The sequence below is a fragment of the Bufo gargarizans genome, chromosome 10 (assembly GCF_014858855.1).
Source record: "Bufo gargarizans isolate SCDJY-AF-19 chromosome 10, ASM1485885v1, whole genome shotgun sequence".
Classification (NCBI taxonomy): Eukaryota; Metazoa; Chordata; class Amphibia; order Anura; family Bufonidae; genus Bufo; species Bufo gargarizans.
This window is the reverse complement of record NC_058089.1, coordinates 113,260,295-113,278,448: the sequence shown is the minus strand read 5'-3', so window position 1 is coordinate 113,278,448 and position 18,154 is coordinate 113,260,295. Positions and strand designations below refer to the sequence as shown.

General features: G+C 44.2%; 1 protein-coding gene across 1 annotated transcript; it reads right to left on the bottom strand.

The window, feature by feature from the left end:
- Positions 1-16,797: 16,797 nt before the first annotated feature.
- LOC122920106 (neuropilin and tolloid-like protein 2) lies at positions 16,798-17,694 on the bottom strand. The gene has a single exon (XM_044269314.1). It carries the CDS (start codon positions 17,692-17,694, stop codon positions 17,077-17,079), a length of 618 nt encoding a protein of 205 aa, XP_044125249.1. The 3' UTR covers positions 16,798-17,076.
- Positions 17,695-18,154: the final 460 nt, after the last annotated feature.

The window sequence follows — 18,154 nt, the reverse complement described above, 5'->3', positions numbered from 1 at the left end:
TTCAGCACCAAGTTTGCTGAGGTGAAAAACCCCGATAAAAATGTATGTGTAGATGAGTCCCTATTACTGTTCAAAGAGAGGATTAGATTCTGCCAGTACCTGCCTAGCAAATGGGCAAGGTATGGCATCAAAATATACAATCTCTGTGAGAGTAGCTCCGGGTACACCCACAAGTTCCGCGTATATGAAGAGAGAGATTCCCGGATAGAACCCCCAGAATGCCCCCCATCCTAGGAGTTAGTGGGAAGATTGTGTGGGACTTACTGCACCCACTGCTGGATAAGAGTTACCACCTCTATGTGGATAACTATTATACCAGCATACCCCTATTCAGGTCCCTGACTGCACAGAGGTACTGTAGTTTGCGGCACAGTGCGCAAAAATTAGAGAGGCCTCCCTAGAGGGCATCCACTGAGAATGGGCCAACATGCTGGTGGTTAAGTACAAGGACAAGAGGGACGTCCTTGTACTGACCAACATTCACACTAACGCCAGCTCCCCTGCCCCTGTACATGGTACCACAACTACTACCCCCAAACCAGTTTGTATCCTGGACTACAACAGGCACATGGGAGGGGTGGAACTTGCAGATCAACTTCTGAAGCCCTACAGTGCCACACGAAAAGCTGGCCGTACAGATGGCAATGTACAATGCGTACGTGCTGTTTCAATCTGCAGGCCACAGTGGTGGTTATCAAGGCCCTAATTTTTTAAACCCAGGTCGGGGAGGGTCCCAGTACTTCAAGAAGTTACGGTGCCAGTGTTGTACCAGGGCAACATTTTCCGGGTCAAGTCCCCCAGACAGCAAGGAAGGGAAGGACCCAAAATAGATGCAGGGTGTGTTCCAAAAGGGGGATAAGGAAAGACACCATTTACCACTGTGAAACCTGCCCTGAAAAACCTGGCCTGTTTGTGCAGGAGTGTTTCAGAACATACCACTCATCCATGGAGTATTAATTTCATCCATGATGTACCCTGTAGTTTTACCACCTTATATCTCTGATTTAGTCCGCATAGCTTACAGATCCACTTTTCATCTACCACTACATAAAAATGTTCGTACAGGGGTGCTCTTTCCGAAATAAGGTTACTTGTTGTGTTTTTTTTATTTCTGGGGACCTCAGGAATTTATTTAATGCGACATGGCAGCTAAAATCCATGTGTGTTTATTCAGGACTGCAAAAACCATATTTAGCAGTTTGCCTCTAGAGCCCTCCTGTGCGCCCATACAGCAGGCTACAAGCACATATGGGGTGTTTGCAAAAAAAGGGAGAAAATAGGGAACATATACTGGGGTGCATTTTCTACTTTAACCCCTTGTAAAAAAAAAATTAATTGGGGTCTGCTAGTAATTTATTTATATTTCTTCACAAATATGTGGATTGAAATGCCTTCACAAGTATTTCTGTCTTCTGTAAGACGCCTGTTTGCTAAAAAAGTACCCTTTCTACCACTTAAAATGTTCGTGCGGGGGTGCTCTTTCTGAAATGGGGTCACTTGTTGGGGTTTTTCATTTCTGGGGACCTCATTTATTGCGACATGGCACCTAAAATCCATGTCTGCCAATTCAGGCCTATCGGCAAAATTCATATTTAGCTGTTTGACTCTAGAGCCCTGCCATGTGCCCATACATCATTTTTTTAAGCACATACTGTATGGGGTGTTGGTGCATTCGGGGGGAGGGGGGGGAATGGGGAACAATATGTGAGGTGCATTTTGTCCTGTTTATCCTTGTTAAAGTGAAAAATTTGGGTGTAAAGCAACTTTTTCTGGAAAAAATAAAAACATTTCATTTTCACATTGGCTGTGAAAATGAAATGTTTTTATTTTTTCCAATTCTGTGAAACGCCTGATGGGTTAAAGTGCTCACTACACACCTTGAAATATTCCTTGAGGGGTGTAGTTTCCGGAACGGGGTCACTTTTTGGGGGGTTTCCACTGTAGGGCCACCTCAGGGTGTCTTCACATGCGACATAGCTCCCAATTACCATTCCAGCTAAATCCACTCTCCTAACGCCATATGGTGCTTCTTCCACTTTAAAGCCTGCTGTGCGCCCATTCATCATTTTTTAAGCAGATATGGGGTGTTGGCATATTTGGGGGGAAATGAGGAACAAAATGTGGGGTTCATTTTGTCCTGTTAACTCTTGTGAAAGTGAAAAATATGGGTGTAAAACAACTTTTTCGGGGAAAAATTAAAATTTTTCATTTTCACAGCCAAGCGTTTCCGAATTCTGTGAAACGCCCGATGGGTCAAAGTGCTCAATACACACCTTGAAATTTTCCTTGAGGGGTGTAGTTTACAGAATGGGGGTCTCTTTTTTGGGGGGTTTCCACTCTGGGGGTACCTCAGGGTGTGTGTAATTGCAAGATGGCGCCTGTCAATTATTCCGGTGAAATCTGCCTTCCAGAAGCCATTTGGTGCTCCCTTCCTTCTGACCCCTGTGGTACGCCCATATAGCAGTATACAAGCGCATATGGGGTATTGCTGTAATCAGGAGAAAATTATCAAAAAATTTGGGTGTGCATTTTCTCCAGTTCCCCCTTGTGAAAGTGAAGAATTTTCTGGAATTTATTTTTTTCATTTTCACAGCCAATTCCATGAATCACCTTTTGAGGACAAAGTTCTCACTACACATCTTGCAATGTTCCTTGAGGGGGTGTAGTTTCCCGAATAGGGTCACTTTTTGGGGGTTTCCATTCTAGGGGTACTTCAGGGTGTCTTCATATGCGACAAAGCTCCCAATTACCATTCCAGCTAAATCTGCTCTCCAAAAGACATATGGTGCTCCTTCCACTCTGAAGCCTGCTGTGCGCCCATACATCAGTTTTTGAACACACATGGGGTGTTTCTGTAAACTCCAGATTCAGGGTAATAGATTTTGAGTTTTGTTTGGCTTGATGTGTTGCAGAAAAAAATATATTAAAATTAAAAATCTGCTAAAAAAAAGGATGAAATTTGGAATTTTCATTCCCATTTTCATTTAATTCTCATGGGGCATCTAAAGGGTTAACAAAGTTTGTAAAAATCTGTTTTGAATAGCTTGAGGGGTGTAGTTTCTAAAGTGTGGTGATTTATATGGGTGGTTTCTAATATGTACGCCCCAGAAAGTGGCTTCATAACTGAACTGGTCCTGACAAAATTGGGGTTTGGAAATGTTCTTAAAAATTTTAAGATTTGCTTCTAAACTTCTAAGCCTTCTAATGTCCCAAAAAATAAAATGTCATTTTCAAAATGATCGAAACATGAAGTAGACATATGGGGAATGTAAAGTAATAACTATTTTTGGAGGTATTACTATTTATTATAAAAGTAGAGAAATTTAAATTTGCTAATTTTTCAAATATTTTTGTAAATTTGGTATTTTTTATTTAAAAAAAATGAAATTTTTTTACTCAATTTTACCACTGTCACGAAGTACAATATGTGGCGAGAAAACAATCTCAGAATGGCCTGGATAAGTAAAAGCGTTTTAAAGTTATTACCACATAAAGTGAAACATGTCAGATTTGCTCAAAATGGCCTGGGCAGAAATGTGAAAAATGGCCCAGTCCTGAAAGGGTTAAAATAGCATAGTTTTTGTGAATATAGAGGATTTCTGGAACCAATTTGGAATTCACAATCGGGTAAAACAGGTAGCGGGTAAACGAGCAGGTAATCCCTGGGTGGAGATGCCCTTTAAAGGATGTTTCACTTTACTTCCACTTTGTCACTTAGAGGCTGCATGCTAATGGCGCGTTGTCACTTCTGTGCCGTGAACCTAAAGATTTATGAATAAACTTCTGCTTTTACTGTTGTGGAAAACAAAATTGATGAAAAAACTGAGGAATTGAAGCAATTCAATATATCAAGCCAAAGTGCTGTTTTGCAAAACGTCACCTATCAGATCATTTTCTGCAGCTGATTAATCTCTTCTGTTCGGCTCTTGGTAAATTTCCCAGTAAAAGTTCTATAAAATGGGTGATTTATGGGGCAGGAACCAGTGGCGTTATATCACACTGCACGTTTATTAAGTAAACACATATACATCTTACATATTAAGTTACTTTACAGCTCATTCTGCAAATACAGCCCATGTGCAAATGGTGATAATTAGTGCAGCTGGCACTGTATCGACCTAGTACTTGCTGTATGCTCCAGTATCACCAGTTATGCATCTTGTACAGGGGCGGACACGGACAGCAGAGGGCCGCTGTGCAAGGAATGTACCTGCCCACCCAAGCCACATATACAAATATAAACATATATGTGCATATAAAAACATTGTGTTAATATGGGTCAATATGTTTACAATATGTATATATATTTTTTTAATACTAGGTCACACCTCTAACAATGCCCAAAGCATAACTATACATACCCAGTCCCCTTAATGCGCCCACATAGTAATTATTCCCTATTTGTTCCTGCACATAGTAGTAATGCCCATACTGTGCCCCCTTTACAGTAGCTATGCCCAGAGATGCCCACTTCACAGCACTTATGCCCAGATATGCGCCCCTTCACAGCAGTTATACCCAGATCTAAGCCCATTTCACAGTAGTTATGCCCAGATATGTGCCCCTTCAGAGTAGTTATGCCCAGATATGTGCCCCCTTCAGAGTAGTTATGCCCAGATATGTGCCCCCTTCACAGTAGTTATGTCCAGATGTTCCCCCTTCACAGTAGTTATGCCCAGATGTGCCCCTCACAGTAGTTATGTCCAGATATGTGCCCCTCATAGTATTTATGCCCAAATATGTGCCCCTCACAGCAGTTATGCCCAAATATGTGCCCCTTTACAGTAGTTATTCCCAAATATGTGGCCCCTTCCCAATAGTTATGCCCAAATATGTGGCCCCTTCACAATAGTTATGTCCAGATATGTGCCCCTCACAATAGTTATGTCCAGATATGTCCCCCCTTCACAGTAGCTATGCCAGATATGTGCCCCTCACAGTAGCTATGCCAGATATGTGCCCCTCACAGTAGCTATGCCAGATATGTGCCCCTCACAGTAGTTATGTCGAGATATCTGCCCCCTTCACAGTAGCAGTGTGATGTCTGGCACTACATTGTGCTGCTGCTTTGGAGCCAGGGCAATATTTAGATTTTATGCTGCCTCCCCCCACTAAAGTCCATATTTTTTAGATGGCTGACAGTAAAATGCTCCCTAGGCCTTCAGCTATCCCTCAGGACTCCCTCATACGCTTGGGCCGACCTGTTACATGTGCACTTGGCAGCTGAGGACATCTGTGTTGGTCACATGTTCCTATGTCTCCGCATTGCTAAGAAAAATGACGTTTTATTATATGCAAACGGGGGCGTTACGATTACTCCTAGAGGCGCCGCTCTCTGCACTCTGACATGGCAGATGGGATGACATTTTCACTGCCAGGCCCTGTCAAAGTAGATGGAAGTGGCAGTTGTAAAGTAACTAAAGCCTCTAGGTGTAATGACAACGCCCCCGTTGCTCCTAGAAGCTCATTTGCATATAATAAAACATCATTTTCTCAGCAGTGCGGGCACATATGAACATGGGACCAACACAGAAGCCTTCAGCTGCCAAGTGCACATGGAACAGGTCAGCCGGTGTTATAGTTACAGATCTGCTGACAGATGCCCATTTTAAAGCAGTTGTCCGGGTTCAGAGCTGAACCAGGACATATCCCCTTCTCCCCCCACTCGGCCCCTCTGACATTTCATACTCCGATGCTCTCCCTTGGCCTATGCTGTAAAGCGTAGGGCAAGGGCTGTTTTGTTTACAGCCTTAGCAGTGTTCCCGGTGACATCACTGGCACTGATTGGGCGGCTTTACAGGCAAAGGCAGCGCTAAAGCCCATCCATTAGTGCCGGTGATGTCACCGGGCTCACTGCTAGGTGGAAGCCCCCCTCCACCATAGTACCCCTACAGTGCCCTCAGTAGTACTAATAAGGCACCCCTAATAGAAATAAGGCCAATCTATAAGGCACTCCTATAGAGCCCTCAGTAGTAATGCCCACCACCACTGCCCACAGTATTTATAATGCCCCCTGCAGTGCCCCCGGTAATTACAATACCTCCTGTCATACCCCCTGGAGTTATAATCTTCTATGTAGTGCCCCCATAAATTTTAATGCCTGTCCTCTCCCTCCAGTCTTCTATACCATGCAGTCCCATGTAAATAACACCAGTCCTCTCCAACCAGTCTTTTATATGATACAGTCCCATGTAAATAACTTCTCTTCCTTACAGTCTTCTATAACATACAATCCCATGTAAATAACTTAAATTTCCTCTTTCAGCCCGTCCAACACATAAATAACATTATTCCTTACCCTCCAGTCCTCTATAATATACAGTCCCATGTAAATAACACCAGTCATCTCCCCCCAAACTTTTGTAACATACAGTCACATGTAACTAACATCAATCCCCTCCCTTCAGACCTTCTAACATACAGTCCCAGTTAAATAACTTATTTCCCTCCCACTAAGCAGGGAGGAGGCATAATGTGGAGAACCACATCTCCCAGCATTTGTCTGGCACTTACATTCATTCCATGGCATCACAGGTCTCCACTGCTGAGCACTGCCTTTTTCTGCACTGGTCACATGATGGTGACCTCATCATAGGTCCTACCACCACTTCCAGTGTTGAAAAGATCACATGACTATGATGTCATCGCAGGTCCCTCAGCTATGGAGTATAGGCAGAACCGTATGTTCTAACAAAAATCCTTACTTCGTGAAAATACCTTACCCCTCGTGACTTCCGGGGGTGTGCACCTCAGCGCAAGCGCACTACCACGGCACGGGTAAGGTAAAATTACAGGGAGCGCTGACTCACAGACACCGCACGTGCGCCCTCGGGTAAGGGGATCTGACTGTCTTTTCTCCTTACCCTCACACAGCCCATGCGCGGATTGTGAAATCTCCTTTTGCTCCCAGCCATCCGGTGGGTGGGGGGGGGGGTGGGTGCAGCATATTGGGGGGCATAACCCTAACCCTTGTGAGGGTAAGGAGATTTCACAATCTGCGCGTGCGCAGTGTGAGGGTAAGGAGAAAAGACAGTCAGATCTCCTTACCCCCTGAGAGCGCATGCGTGGTGTCCGTGAGTCAGCGCTTCCTGTAGTTTTACCTTACCCGTGCCGTGGTAGTGCGCTTCAGAAGTCACGAGGGGTAAGGTATTTTCACGAGTAAGGATTTTTGTTAGAACACCGGCAGCAGATTCACAGTAAGTTCTAATCAGGACGCTGGTATAACCTGGGCATCTGCTGTATATAATGATATATGTACAGCTGGTATAAGTTACACATCTTCTTGTATATAGTGATATGGACCGTGCTGGTATAACCTGGGTATCTCCTGTATATAATTATATATGTACAGCTGGTATAAGTTATAAATCTTCTTGTATATAGTGATATGGGCCATGCCGGTATAACCTGGGCATCTCCTGTATATAATTATATATGTACAGCTGGTATAAGTTATACATCTTCCTGTATATAGTGATATTGAACATGCCGGTATAACCTGGGCATCTCCTGTATATAATTATATATGTACAGCTGGTATAACCTGGGTATCACCTGTATATAATTATATATGTACAGCTGGTATAAGTTATACATCTTCTTGTATATAGTGATATGGACCGTGCTGGTATAACCTGGGTATCTCCTGTATATAATTATATATGTACAGCTGGTATAACCTGGGTATCTCCTGTATATAATTATATATGTACAGCTGGTATAAGTTATACATCTTCTTCTATATAGTGATATGGAGCATGCTGGTATAACCTGGGTATCGCCTGTATATAATTATATATGTACAGCTGGTATAAGTTATACATCTTCTTCTATATAGTGATATGGAGCATGCTGGTATAACCTGGGCATCTCCTGTATATAATTATATATGTACAGCTGGTATAAGTTATACATCTTCTTGTATACAGTGATATGGACCACGCTGGTATAACCTGGGCATCCCCTGTATATAATTATATATACGGCTGGTATAAGTTATACATCTTCTTGTATATAGTGATATGGACCGTGCTGGTATAACCTGGGTATCTCCTGTATATAATTATATATGTACAGCTGGTATAAGTTATAAATCTTCTTGTATATAGTGATATGGACCATGCTGGTATAACCTGGGTATCTCCTGTATATAATGATATATGTACAGCTGGTATAAGTTATATACCTTCTTGTATATAGTGATATGGAGCATGCTGGTATAACCTGGGTATCTCCTGTATATAATTATATATGTACAGCTGGTATGAGTTATACATCTTCTTGTATATAGTGATATAGACCATGCTGGTATAACCTGGGTATCGCCTGTATATAATTATATATGTACAGCTGGTATAAGTTATACATCTTGTATATATAGTGATATGGAGCATGCTGGTATAACCTGGGTATCTCCTGTATATAATTATATATGTACAGCTGGTATAAGTTATACATCTTCTTGTATATAGTGATATGGACCGTGCTGGTATAACCTGGGTATCTCCTGTATATAATTATATATGTACAGCTGGTATAAGTTATACATCTTCTTGTATATAGTGATATGGACCATGCTGGTATAACCTGGGTATCTCCTGTATATAATGATATATGTACAGCTGGTATAAGTTATATACCTTCTTGTATATAGTGATATGGAGCATGATGGTATAACCTGGGTATCTCCTGTATATAATTATATTTGTACAGCTGGTATGAGTTATACATCTTCTTGTGTATAGTGATATGGAGCATGCCGGTATAACCTGGGTATCCCCTGTATAGACTCTTTTCAGTATTATTTCCAAGCTGTAATCAGTAGTTTATTGCTGGAATACAGAATGGGCCAGTGATGAAAATGTGGCTGCGTTTTGCTTCCCACCACTGACACAGATATATTGTTGTGCTAAAAATGTAAAGATGGGATTTTATCGTCGTCTCCAAATCAAAGCTGAAAGTAAAATAAAAAATCGGACCCATTTGTCACGGTGCAGCCATCGCCCTCAGTCCGGGTCGGGATTTTCTCATTGATAAATCTCAGGAGGAAATGTTCTGTGAGTTTCTGAGCCGGTAGATTTGATGAATGACGAAGTATAAGGGTACTTTCACGCTTGCGGCAGAGGATTCCGGCAGGCAGTTCCGTCGCATCCAGACGCAAACGGATGCATTTGTGAGACGGATGCGGATCCGTCTCACAAATGCATTGCAATACCGGATCCGTCTTTCCGGTTGTCCTCCGGAAAAACGGATCCGGTATTTATCTTTTTCTCATTTTTAAAGGTCTGCGGATGCTGCAGTATTTTCTCCGGCCAAAAAACTTAAGAGGGACTGAACTGATGCATCCTGACGGATTGCTCTCCATTCAGAATGCATTAGGATAAAACTCATCCGTTTTTTTCCGGTATTGAGACCCTAGGACGGAACTCAATACTGGAAAACAAAAACGCTAGTGTGAAAGTACTCTTAGACTTTATTTAAATATCCCAGGATGATTCTCCCAGCTAAAATAAGACGGTGGATTACATCTTCACAGCTCTATGACCCGCATTCAAAGCGGGGGAGCACAGGCCCCGTTCTTATGGTCAGCGGGGGCCCTAGTGGTCAGACCCCACCCATCAGACACTTTATTCCCTTTCATTTGGAAACTGCAAGTTTATACTTTTTTTTTTTTTTAAAGAGGAGCAAGGAATATTTCCAAACCCCTTATATACTCTTCCCAAAACAGAGTTATATTGCACCATATAAAATACCATCACCACAGTGCCAAAATAATACCACCATAGTACCAAAACAGTTCCAATCTGTCATACAGTGCGCAAATTGACACACTTTTCTACAGCTGCTCTGGAACCATCACTTGTGGGCACGCGCTGTGTTATAGCTGGCATCCTGCTCTTGTGACTCCAATCTCGCCAGTTTAACTCCATGGATGCAATGGTCAGTGCTAAGTGGTTAGGGGGAGAAGGTGTTCTCTCTCATCATTCCCCCTAACCCGTGGTGCAAATGTGGGGCGTCAAGGGGTTCCTATAGCAGACTGGTCCTTACAATGGCCCTTAGGCCTTGCATGTATGGAAGCCTAAGGGCTCGTTCACACAAACGTTTTTTGCGTTCTGTATACGGTCCATTTTTTTAGTTCCGTATACGGAACCATTCATTTCAATAGTTCCGCAAAAAAACTGAATGTACTCAGTATGCATTCCGTTTCCGTTTTTCCGTTCCTTTCAAAGATAGAACATGTCCTATTATTGCCCAGCAAATCACGTTCCGTGACTCCATTCAAGTCAATTGATCCGCAAAAAAAAAAACGGAACATATATGGAATGTATTCCATATATCTTCCGTATCCGTTCTGTTTTTGAGGAACCATCTATTGAAAATGTTATGCCTAACCCAATTATTTCTATGCAATTACTGTATATGCCATATGGAAAAACGGAATGGAACTGGAAACACTACTGAAACAAAAAACTGATCTACTACTGAAAAAGCCATACGGTCGTGTGAACAAGCCCTAATAGTGATTATGCTAATTTTTGCAGTGACTGATAGTATAGTTTTCTCTGACAAAAAAGAAAGCAAAAATTTTTGGGGAAAAACAAAGCAACAAATCCTATGGCCACGTCTGTAATGACTCATGCATTTAAGGGATCACGTTTTCATATCCCGTATAGTGAACATCATAAAAAATGGCAAACTGTTATTTTTTTTGTCCATCTCCCATAAAACACTATAAAAAGCAATCCAAAAGCGATATGTACCCCAAAAATGACACCAAGCTATCAAAAAGTTGTATGTACCCCAAAATTGCACTAATGAAAACTACAAGTAGTCCCTCAAAAAACAATCCCTCACATGGCACCAATGATGGAAAATTACAAATGTTCTGGGTCTTTGAATTCAGTGACACAATATTTTTTTTTCAACATAAAGAGATTGTTTGTGCAAAAGTAGAAAAAAAAAAAAAAAAAAAAGATATAGGGGGCCATTTGCTATCAGATATGAGCCAGTTTTCTGGTGTATATCTGTCGCAGATTGCGGGGCAAAGGTTATTTTCCTCCGCAAGCTGCGACTTTTTCCTGCTCACAGGCCTAGACAAGGGGGCGCGACGTAGGAAGCGCAGGGCCCAGCAGGCCGTCTCGCTTATCATTTTCTACACTTGTTTTAGGCGTAAAAAAATGGTCTAAATTCAAGCCAGCAAGGAAGCGGTCTTAGATTTAGACCGACGGTGGATGCTTTGGCGTATCCGTCGCCAGCGCATGGGGTTATTAAGACCGGCGTCTAAAACACCAGTCATAATAAATGACCCCCACAAATTTTCCATTGGTGTAATTATAGTGACCCGCAGAATACAGTTATCACGCAGGTGACTTTTACCATAATAAGAAACCCCCAAAAACCATTGCGGATTTGTTGTGTTTTCTTTCTCACCGTCACTGCAAACCTTTTTTATAAATCGGAAGTAACCCCAAAATGATGCCAGAAAAATTGCAACTTGTCCTGCAGAAAATGAGCCCTCATACGGATACGTCAGTGGAGAAACAAAAAAAGTTCTGGCTTTTGATATGAGCAGATGAAAAAAAAAAAATGTCCTACATGCATGTCCCTGCTGACGGCCAATCATTGGCGGTGACGGGTGACGCTTTCTTTTTTATATCTGCACCCTGCCTGTAAATATTAAAAGGGCTTCCAAGTCCGTGTCAAACTAAGCCCCATCTTCACCAGGTTAAAGGATAGTCTCTCTAAGGGTAAAATGTAAGAATCTCACATCCTCTTCAGATTTGTCAATGCGCCTTTCAATGAAAAGTTCATTTTTCAGAAAATGTTCAGCCATAAAAAGGCAAAATTGTGCAGAAGAGAAGCTCCTAAATTTTTTGTATTTTTCCCCGGTGCACAGCGGAGGACGGCGGTAATTAAAGGCGAGACGTCTAGCGAATGTTTCAAGTGGGCCAGATGGATCTTGTGTAATGGCGCTTTTAATTGCCACTTACAGCTTTAATGGGAGCAGCGCTGACTTCCACACTAAGCTCAGAGGACGGGTGTAGTGAGTAAACTTCAGTCCACGGCCATCTTGTGCGGGGGGCGCTTTTCCTAATGAAGTACTGGTCACATTCATGCCATGGACGATTCTTTTAGGGTCTACCCCTCCCAACCCCCAAATCCTTCCACGAGTGTGCAACTAGGGCTGAGGCTGATGGAAGGAAGTACTGATGAATGTCACCTAGATTGTCACCTAGCGGGCCACCTCCCCCAACATTTGTCGACTGGCAGCCGGCTGCTAGAGTTCTTTAAACAGCTTTTCCAGAGAATATGTAGATAAAGCTTTAATTATTGGATAACGAACAATTCTGATATACTTTGCTCACTATATTTAAGATTTCTGCTTGCTGTCAGTGAATGGAAACATTCTCATTTACATCTAGAGGCTGAGACTTCTCTGGTAGTCTGCCACCATTGTGTCCAGTCTAGATATCTCATTATAATTATCTGTAACCATCCCCCCCCCCCCCCTTCACTAATTCAAAGCAGAGGATTTTCCCAGCCAATAGCAGGCCGCGATGGTGGCAGGTCTTCCTAGTGTCACCCACAATGCCAGGGAGGCTCGTCCCTGTCAGCCTATAGGCTGCTCCCAGATGTTTCATCCGCATGGCTGGGAGGTGCAGCGGTGGCAGTGCAGGCATCAGAAGCGACGCGGGTGCCGGAGAACGAGGTAAGCACAATCTATGTGAGGGGCCCGGGCATTTAGGGGGCACTATAGGGGTTGGATTCGGTATGGCCATATGGGATGTATATGTAGGGGTTTTGCTGCCGTGGGGTTTATGTGCCGCCAACCTGCAGTACCAGAAAAGTATCTGTGCAAAAAAAAAAATCTTAATTGGCTGCAGGGAGGATTTTAACCACGTTATGCTGCAGTAAAGTATTAGTATGCAGGGAATAGGGCATTTTCAATAAAAAAAGTTAGGTTTTTATGTAGATTATATTTTCGTCTCTGGTAGCACTTATGTATCTTTCTGGCCCACCTCCTGCATTCACTGGTGGACAGACATGATCAGTAGCTCCCCTGGTTTCGTCCTCCTTCTCTCAGAGCCGGCGTAGTGATCTTGTAGTGATGTGGTCCAGATACCTTTAATTCATTCGTCCCTATAGTTACCGTATTTTTCGCTTTATAAGACGCACTTTTTTCCCACCCAAAAGTGGAAGCGCTCCCCCATATGGAAGCGCTCACTAGTATCCATTAGGTGCTGGGAGCAAAGCGCCCCAAGTGCTTGTAATACTCACTCTCCCGGTATTCATTCCTGGGGCCGGCGCTTCACTGTCCTGACCGCGTACAGCATCAGGACGTAGTGCGCGCACTATGACCTGACGCTGCACGTAGTCAGGTGACAGAGCAGGGCAGGCCAGGAAGACGGGGAGAGGAGCCGCGGCGCAGGATAGGTAAGAGGAGTATTTTTATTTTAATCTGATTTGAAGTCTGATGGGGTTCTGACAAGGTGGGCTAATCTGAGGTCTGAAGGGGGTCTGGCAATGTGGGCTAATCTGAGGTCTGAAGGGGGTCTGGCAATGTGGGCTAATCTGAGGTCTGAAGGGGGTCTGGCAATGTGGGCTAATCTGAGGTCTGAAGGGGGTCTGACAAGGTGGGCGGATCTGAGGTCTGAAGGGGGTCTGGCAATGTGGGCTAATCTGAGGTCTGAGGGGGTCTGACAAGGTGGGCGGATCTGAGGTCTGATGGGGTTCTGACAAGGTGGGCTAATCTGAGGTCTGAAGGGGGTCTGGCAATGTGGGCTAATCTGAGGTCTGAAGGGGGTCTGGCAATGTGGGCTAATCTGAGGTCTGAGGGGGGTCTGACAAGGTGGGCTGATCTGAGGTCTGATGGGGGGTCTGGCAATGTGGGCTAATCTGAGGTCTGAGGGGGTCTGACAAGGTGGGCGGATCTGAGGTCTGATGGGGGGGTCTGGCAATGTGGGCTAATCTGAGGTCTGAGGGGGGTCTGGCAATGTGGGCTAATCTGAGGTCTGAGGGGGGTCTGGCAATGTGGGCTAATCTGAGGTCTGAGGGGGGTCTGACAAGGTGGGCTAATCTGAGGTCTGATGGGTCTGGCAATGTGGGCTAATCTGAGGTCTGAGGGGGGTCTGGCAATGTGGGCTAATCTGAGGTCTGAAGGGGGTCTGGCAATGTGGGCTAATCTGAGGTCTGAAGGGGGTCTGGCAATGTGGGCTAATCTGAGGTCTGATGGGGGTCTGACAATGTGGGCTAATCTGAGGTCTGAGGGGGGTCTGGCAATGTGGGCTAATCTGAGGTCTGATGGGGGTCTGACAATGTGGGCTAATCTGAGGTCTGAGGGGGGTCTGGCAATGTGGGCTAATCTGAGGTCTGATGGGGGTCTGACAATGTGGGCTAATCTGAGGTCTGAGGGGGGTCTGGCAATGTGGGCTAATCTGAAGTCTGAAGGGGGTCTGGCAATGTGGGCTAATCTGAGGTCTGAAGGGGGTCTGGCAATGTGGGCTAATCTGAGGTCTGAAGGGGGTCTGGCAATGTGGGCTAATCTGAGGTCTGAAGGGGGTCTGGCAATGTGGGCTAATCTGAGGTCTGAAGGGGGTCTGGGCAATGTGGGCTAATCTGAGGTCTGAAGGGGGTCTGGCAAGGTGGGCTAATTGAGGTCTGAGGGGGGTCTGGCAATGTGGGCTAATCTGAGGTCTGAGGGGGGTCTGGCAATGTGGGCTAATCTGAGGTCTGAGGGGGGTCTGGCAATGTGGGCTAATCTGAGGTCTGAAGGGGGTCTGGCAATGTGGGCTAATCTGAGGTCTGAAGGGGGGTCTGGCAATGTGGGCTAATCTGAGGTCTGATGGGGGTCTGACAATGTGGGCTAATCTGAGGTCTGAGGGGGGTCTGGCAATGTGGGCTAATCTGAGGTCTGAGGGGGGTCTGGCAATGTGGGCTAATCTGAAGTCTGAGGGGGGTCTGGCAATGTGGGCTAATCTGAGGTCTGAAGGGGGTCTGGCAATGTGGGCTAATCTGAGGTCTGAAGGGGGTCTGGCAATGTGGGCTAATCTGAGGTCTGAAGGGGGTCTGGCAAGGTGGGCTAATCTGAGGTCTGAGGGGGGTCTGACAAGGTGGGCTAATCTGAGGTCTGAGGGGGGGTCTGGCAATGTGGGCTAATCTGAGGTCTGAGGGGGGTCTGACAAGGTGGGCTAATCTGAGGTCTGAGGGGGGTCTGACAAGGTGGGCTGATCTGAGGTCTGAAGGGGGTCTGGCAATGTGGGCTAATCTGAGGTCTGAGGGGGGTCTGACAAGGTGGGCTGATCTGAGGTCTGAGGGGGGTCTGACAAGGTGGGCGGATCTGAGGTCTGAGGGGGGGTCTGGCAATGTGGGCTAATCTGAGGTCTGAGGGGGGGTCTGACAAGGTGGGCGGATCTGAGGTCTGATAGGGGTCTGACATGAAGGGCTGATCTGATGTCCTGATATTTATGGGGGTCTGATCTGAGCATCTGATATGAGGTCTGATGAAAAATATTTTTTTCTTATTTTCCTCCTCTCAACCCTGGGGTGCGTCTTATCATCGGGTTCGTCTTGCAAAGCGAAAAAAACGGTGGAGAAGGAAATTGTGGGGGCTTTATTTGTGTATCTCTGGGGCTATAGTTGAAGGACTATTTTCTATTTAGGGGAGGATGGGGTTAACAAAAGCTAACTGCAATGCATGCTGGGAGATGCAGGTGCTAGATGAGCTGCTGTCCACCCGCAGAAAGGGAAGAAAGTCCTCTACATAAGTGACTGAAAGTTTTAAATCCATGGGATAGCCTCTTTGAAGGGATTGTCCATTAGTATTACATTTATAATATATGGCTAAGGCTACTTTCACATCTGTGATTTTCTTTTCCGGTATTGAGATCCGGCAGAGGTTTGAATGGGGACAAAACTGAACTGAAGGGAACGGAGTGCTCCGAAATGCCATTCTTTTTTGTTTGGCTGCGTTACCATACCGGACAGAAAACCGCTGCAAGCAGTGTTTTTTTTCTGTGCAGCATGGGATGCGGAGAAAAATGGATCCGGCATGAAACACAATGTAATTCAGTGGTGCCAGATCCATTTTCTCGGACACAATAAAAAAAAAACGGATCCGGCACCCACTGACTTAAAATGGTTTTAATGTCGGATCCACCATTGCTATTTTTAAAGATAATACAACCGAATCCGTTCATAACGGATGAAGCCGGTTGTATAATCAATAACGGAAGCGTTTTTGCTGATCCCTGCCGAATCGGGCAAAAACGCATATGTGAAAGTAGCCTAACAGTGGGTGAAAAATAAAAAAGAAGCCCTACTCCTCCTCATCGGTCCCCAGCTGCTGCTTTCCACTTCCGATGAACGGCCACTTTAACTATGAATTTTAGGCCTATTATGGCGTTTTTTTTTTTTTTTTTCCTCAAACAGCTTTACGAAGATAACTAATTGACACAAGATGACAACTTTTTTCCTTTTTTTTTTTAACTTGAAGGGGGCAGGGAGCTGCCGTACAAGTCATTTTATTTATGTCCGATGAGCGTTGATTTTCAGAAGTCTTGGTTTATTGTCAGCACCTGGAACTTAAAAATGACAAACAATAAAGTTAGAAAACAAGGCAAATGTGCTCTCAAGGCTCTTCTCTTTTATTATTTCCAGGTAGCACCATATATGATCCTAGAACATTTGATTCCGAAAGTAACAAATTTCTATTTTGTGTAAAAACGTAAAAGGCAAAAAAACAAACAAAAAAACAGATACAAAGAATCAATTATGACGATACTCATCAGTGTGATCATCCCCTCCCCCACCCATCATGGTGGGTGCAGTTTATGGAAAATCCTATTAACACAGAGAACCGATGCCATGCAAAATGCTCAGTTTTTTTGTTTTTTTTCTTTAAATTCTCGCTCAAAAAATAGAGAGCTTTAATGTACAATTTTGTCTGGATTGTTTGGAGCCTCCTTATTGTTGCCTTTTAGAAAACGCAATGATTATTGCGGATTGTCTCAAAAATATATATATCGCTTTAGTAGAAGGAATTCTGAATTTATTTTATTTTTTTAATCTGTGAGGCAATTAAAAGTCAATAGACATCGATCCCTGAGCGCAATCTTCTCGGCCACGGACGTAAATTTCGCAAGGGATTTCCTCCATGACGCGGTCTTCTATGCCTTTATCTGCGCAGTCGTGGGACTGCTTGAAAGCATAGGTGCTTTTCTTGAATGTACTGTTAAAGGTTTTCATCGGCTGCGGTTGGGCAAAGTCGTTGCGGAACGGAAGCTCCATAGAGCTTAGGTTGGTCCTGCTCTGTTTCAGGGTGGCAGTTTGGGAGCCACAGTGATGGTCGTGGATACAGCGGGAGGTGGTAGATGAACGCCTCGTCTTTTGGTAGTTTTCCAGTTCTTCGGATAGGTCGGCCAAGTCTGCAGAAATCTCTTTGTCCCTGAGGGAGAAGAGTTCGTAGTGTGGGGGGTCAAACACCTCCTGGAAGCCGGTCTTGTTGAAGGTGGTCTTCCTGGCCATGATTTTCTTTCGAGGCTGCTTAACTTGCACCAAGATGGAAATTATAAGGAGAACCAGGACAATCCCAGAGGTGATGCCAATGATGGTCCCATGGGTCTTGGTAATTTGCTCAAATAGCCCCATTTCTTTCCTTTCTGTAGGAAAACACAATGGAGGACATTTATCAGTCATGTTGTAGTAAGCATCAGTTTACAAGATGGCGGTAATGATTGTGTTGTGAGGGTATCTTACAAGAAATAATTGGCATTTGACATACATAATTGAGTACTAATTGGTTATTCCCCTTTAATTAGTCTTTTACATTCTCTATTCCTCATAATGTAGTGACTTGGGGATAGTTAGTTAACATATACAAAGCCAATGTTCTGTGTCGGATCACCACCAGACCACATTCCAGAGTGGTGAACTCATAAGACATGCATACTCCACACTGGATAGTCTTAGATGGAGGGGCTGAAAGGTACAAAGACAAAGAACTCTGCTCCATTGAGAAAATCATCCAGGTAGGATGTTGTAAGTCACTATCTTTCTCTGGAATTACCATGGAACATCAGACATGTGCTATGTGGTTAGCACAGCGACAGGAGCTCCCCCATTGTGTTGCAGGCTGTGGTTATGTAATTTGTCTGTT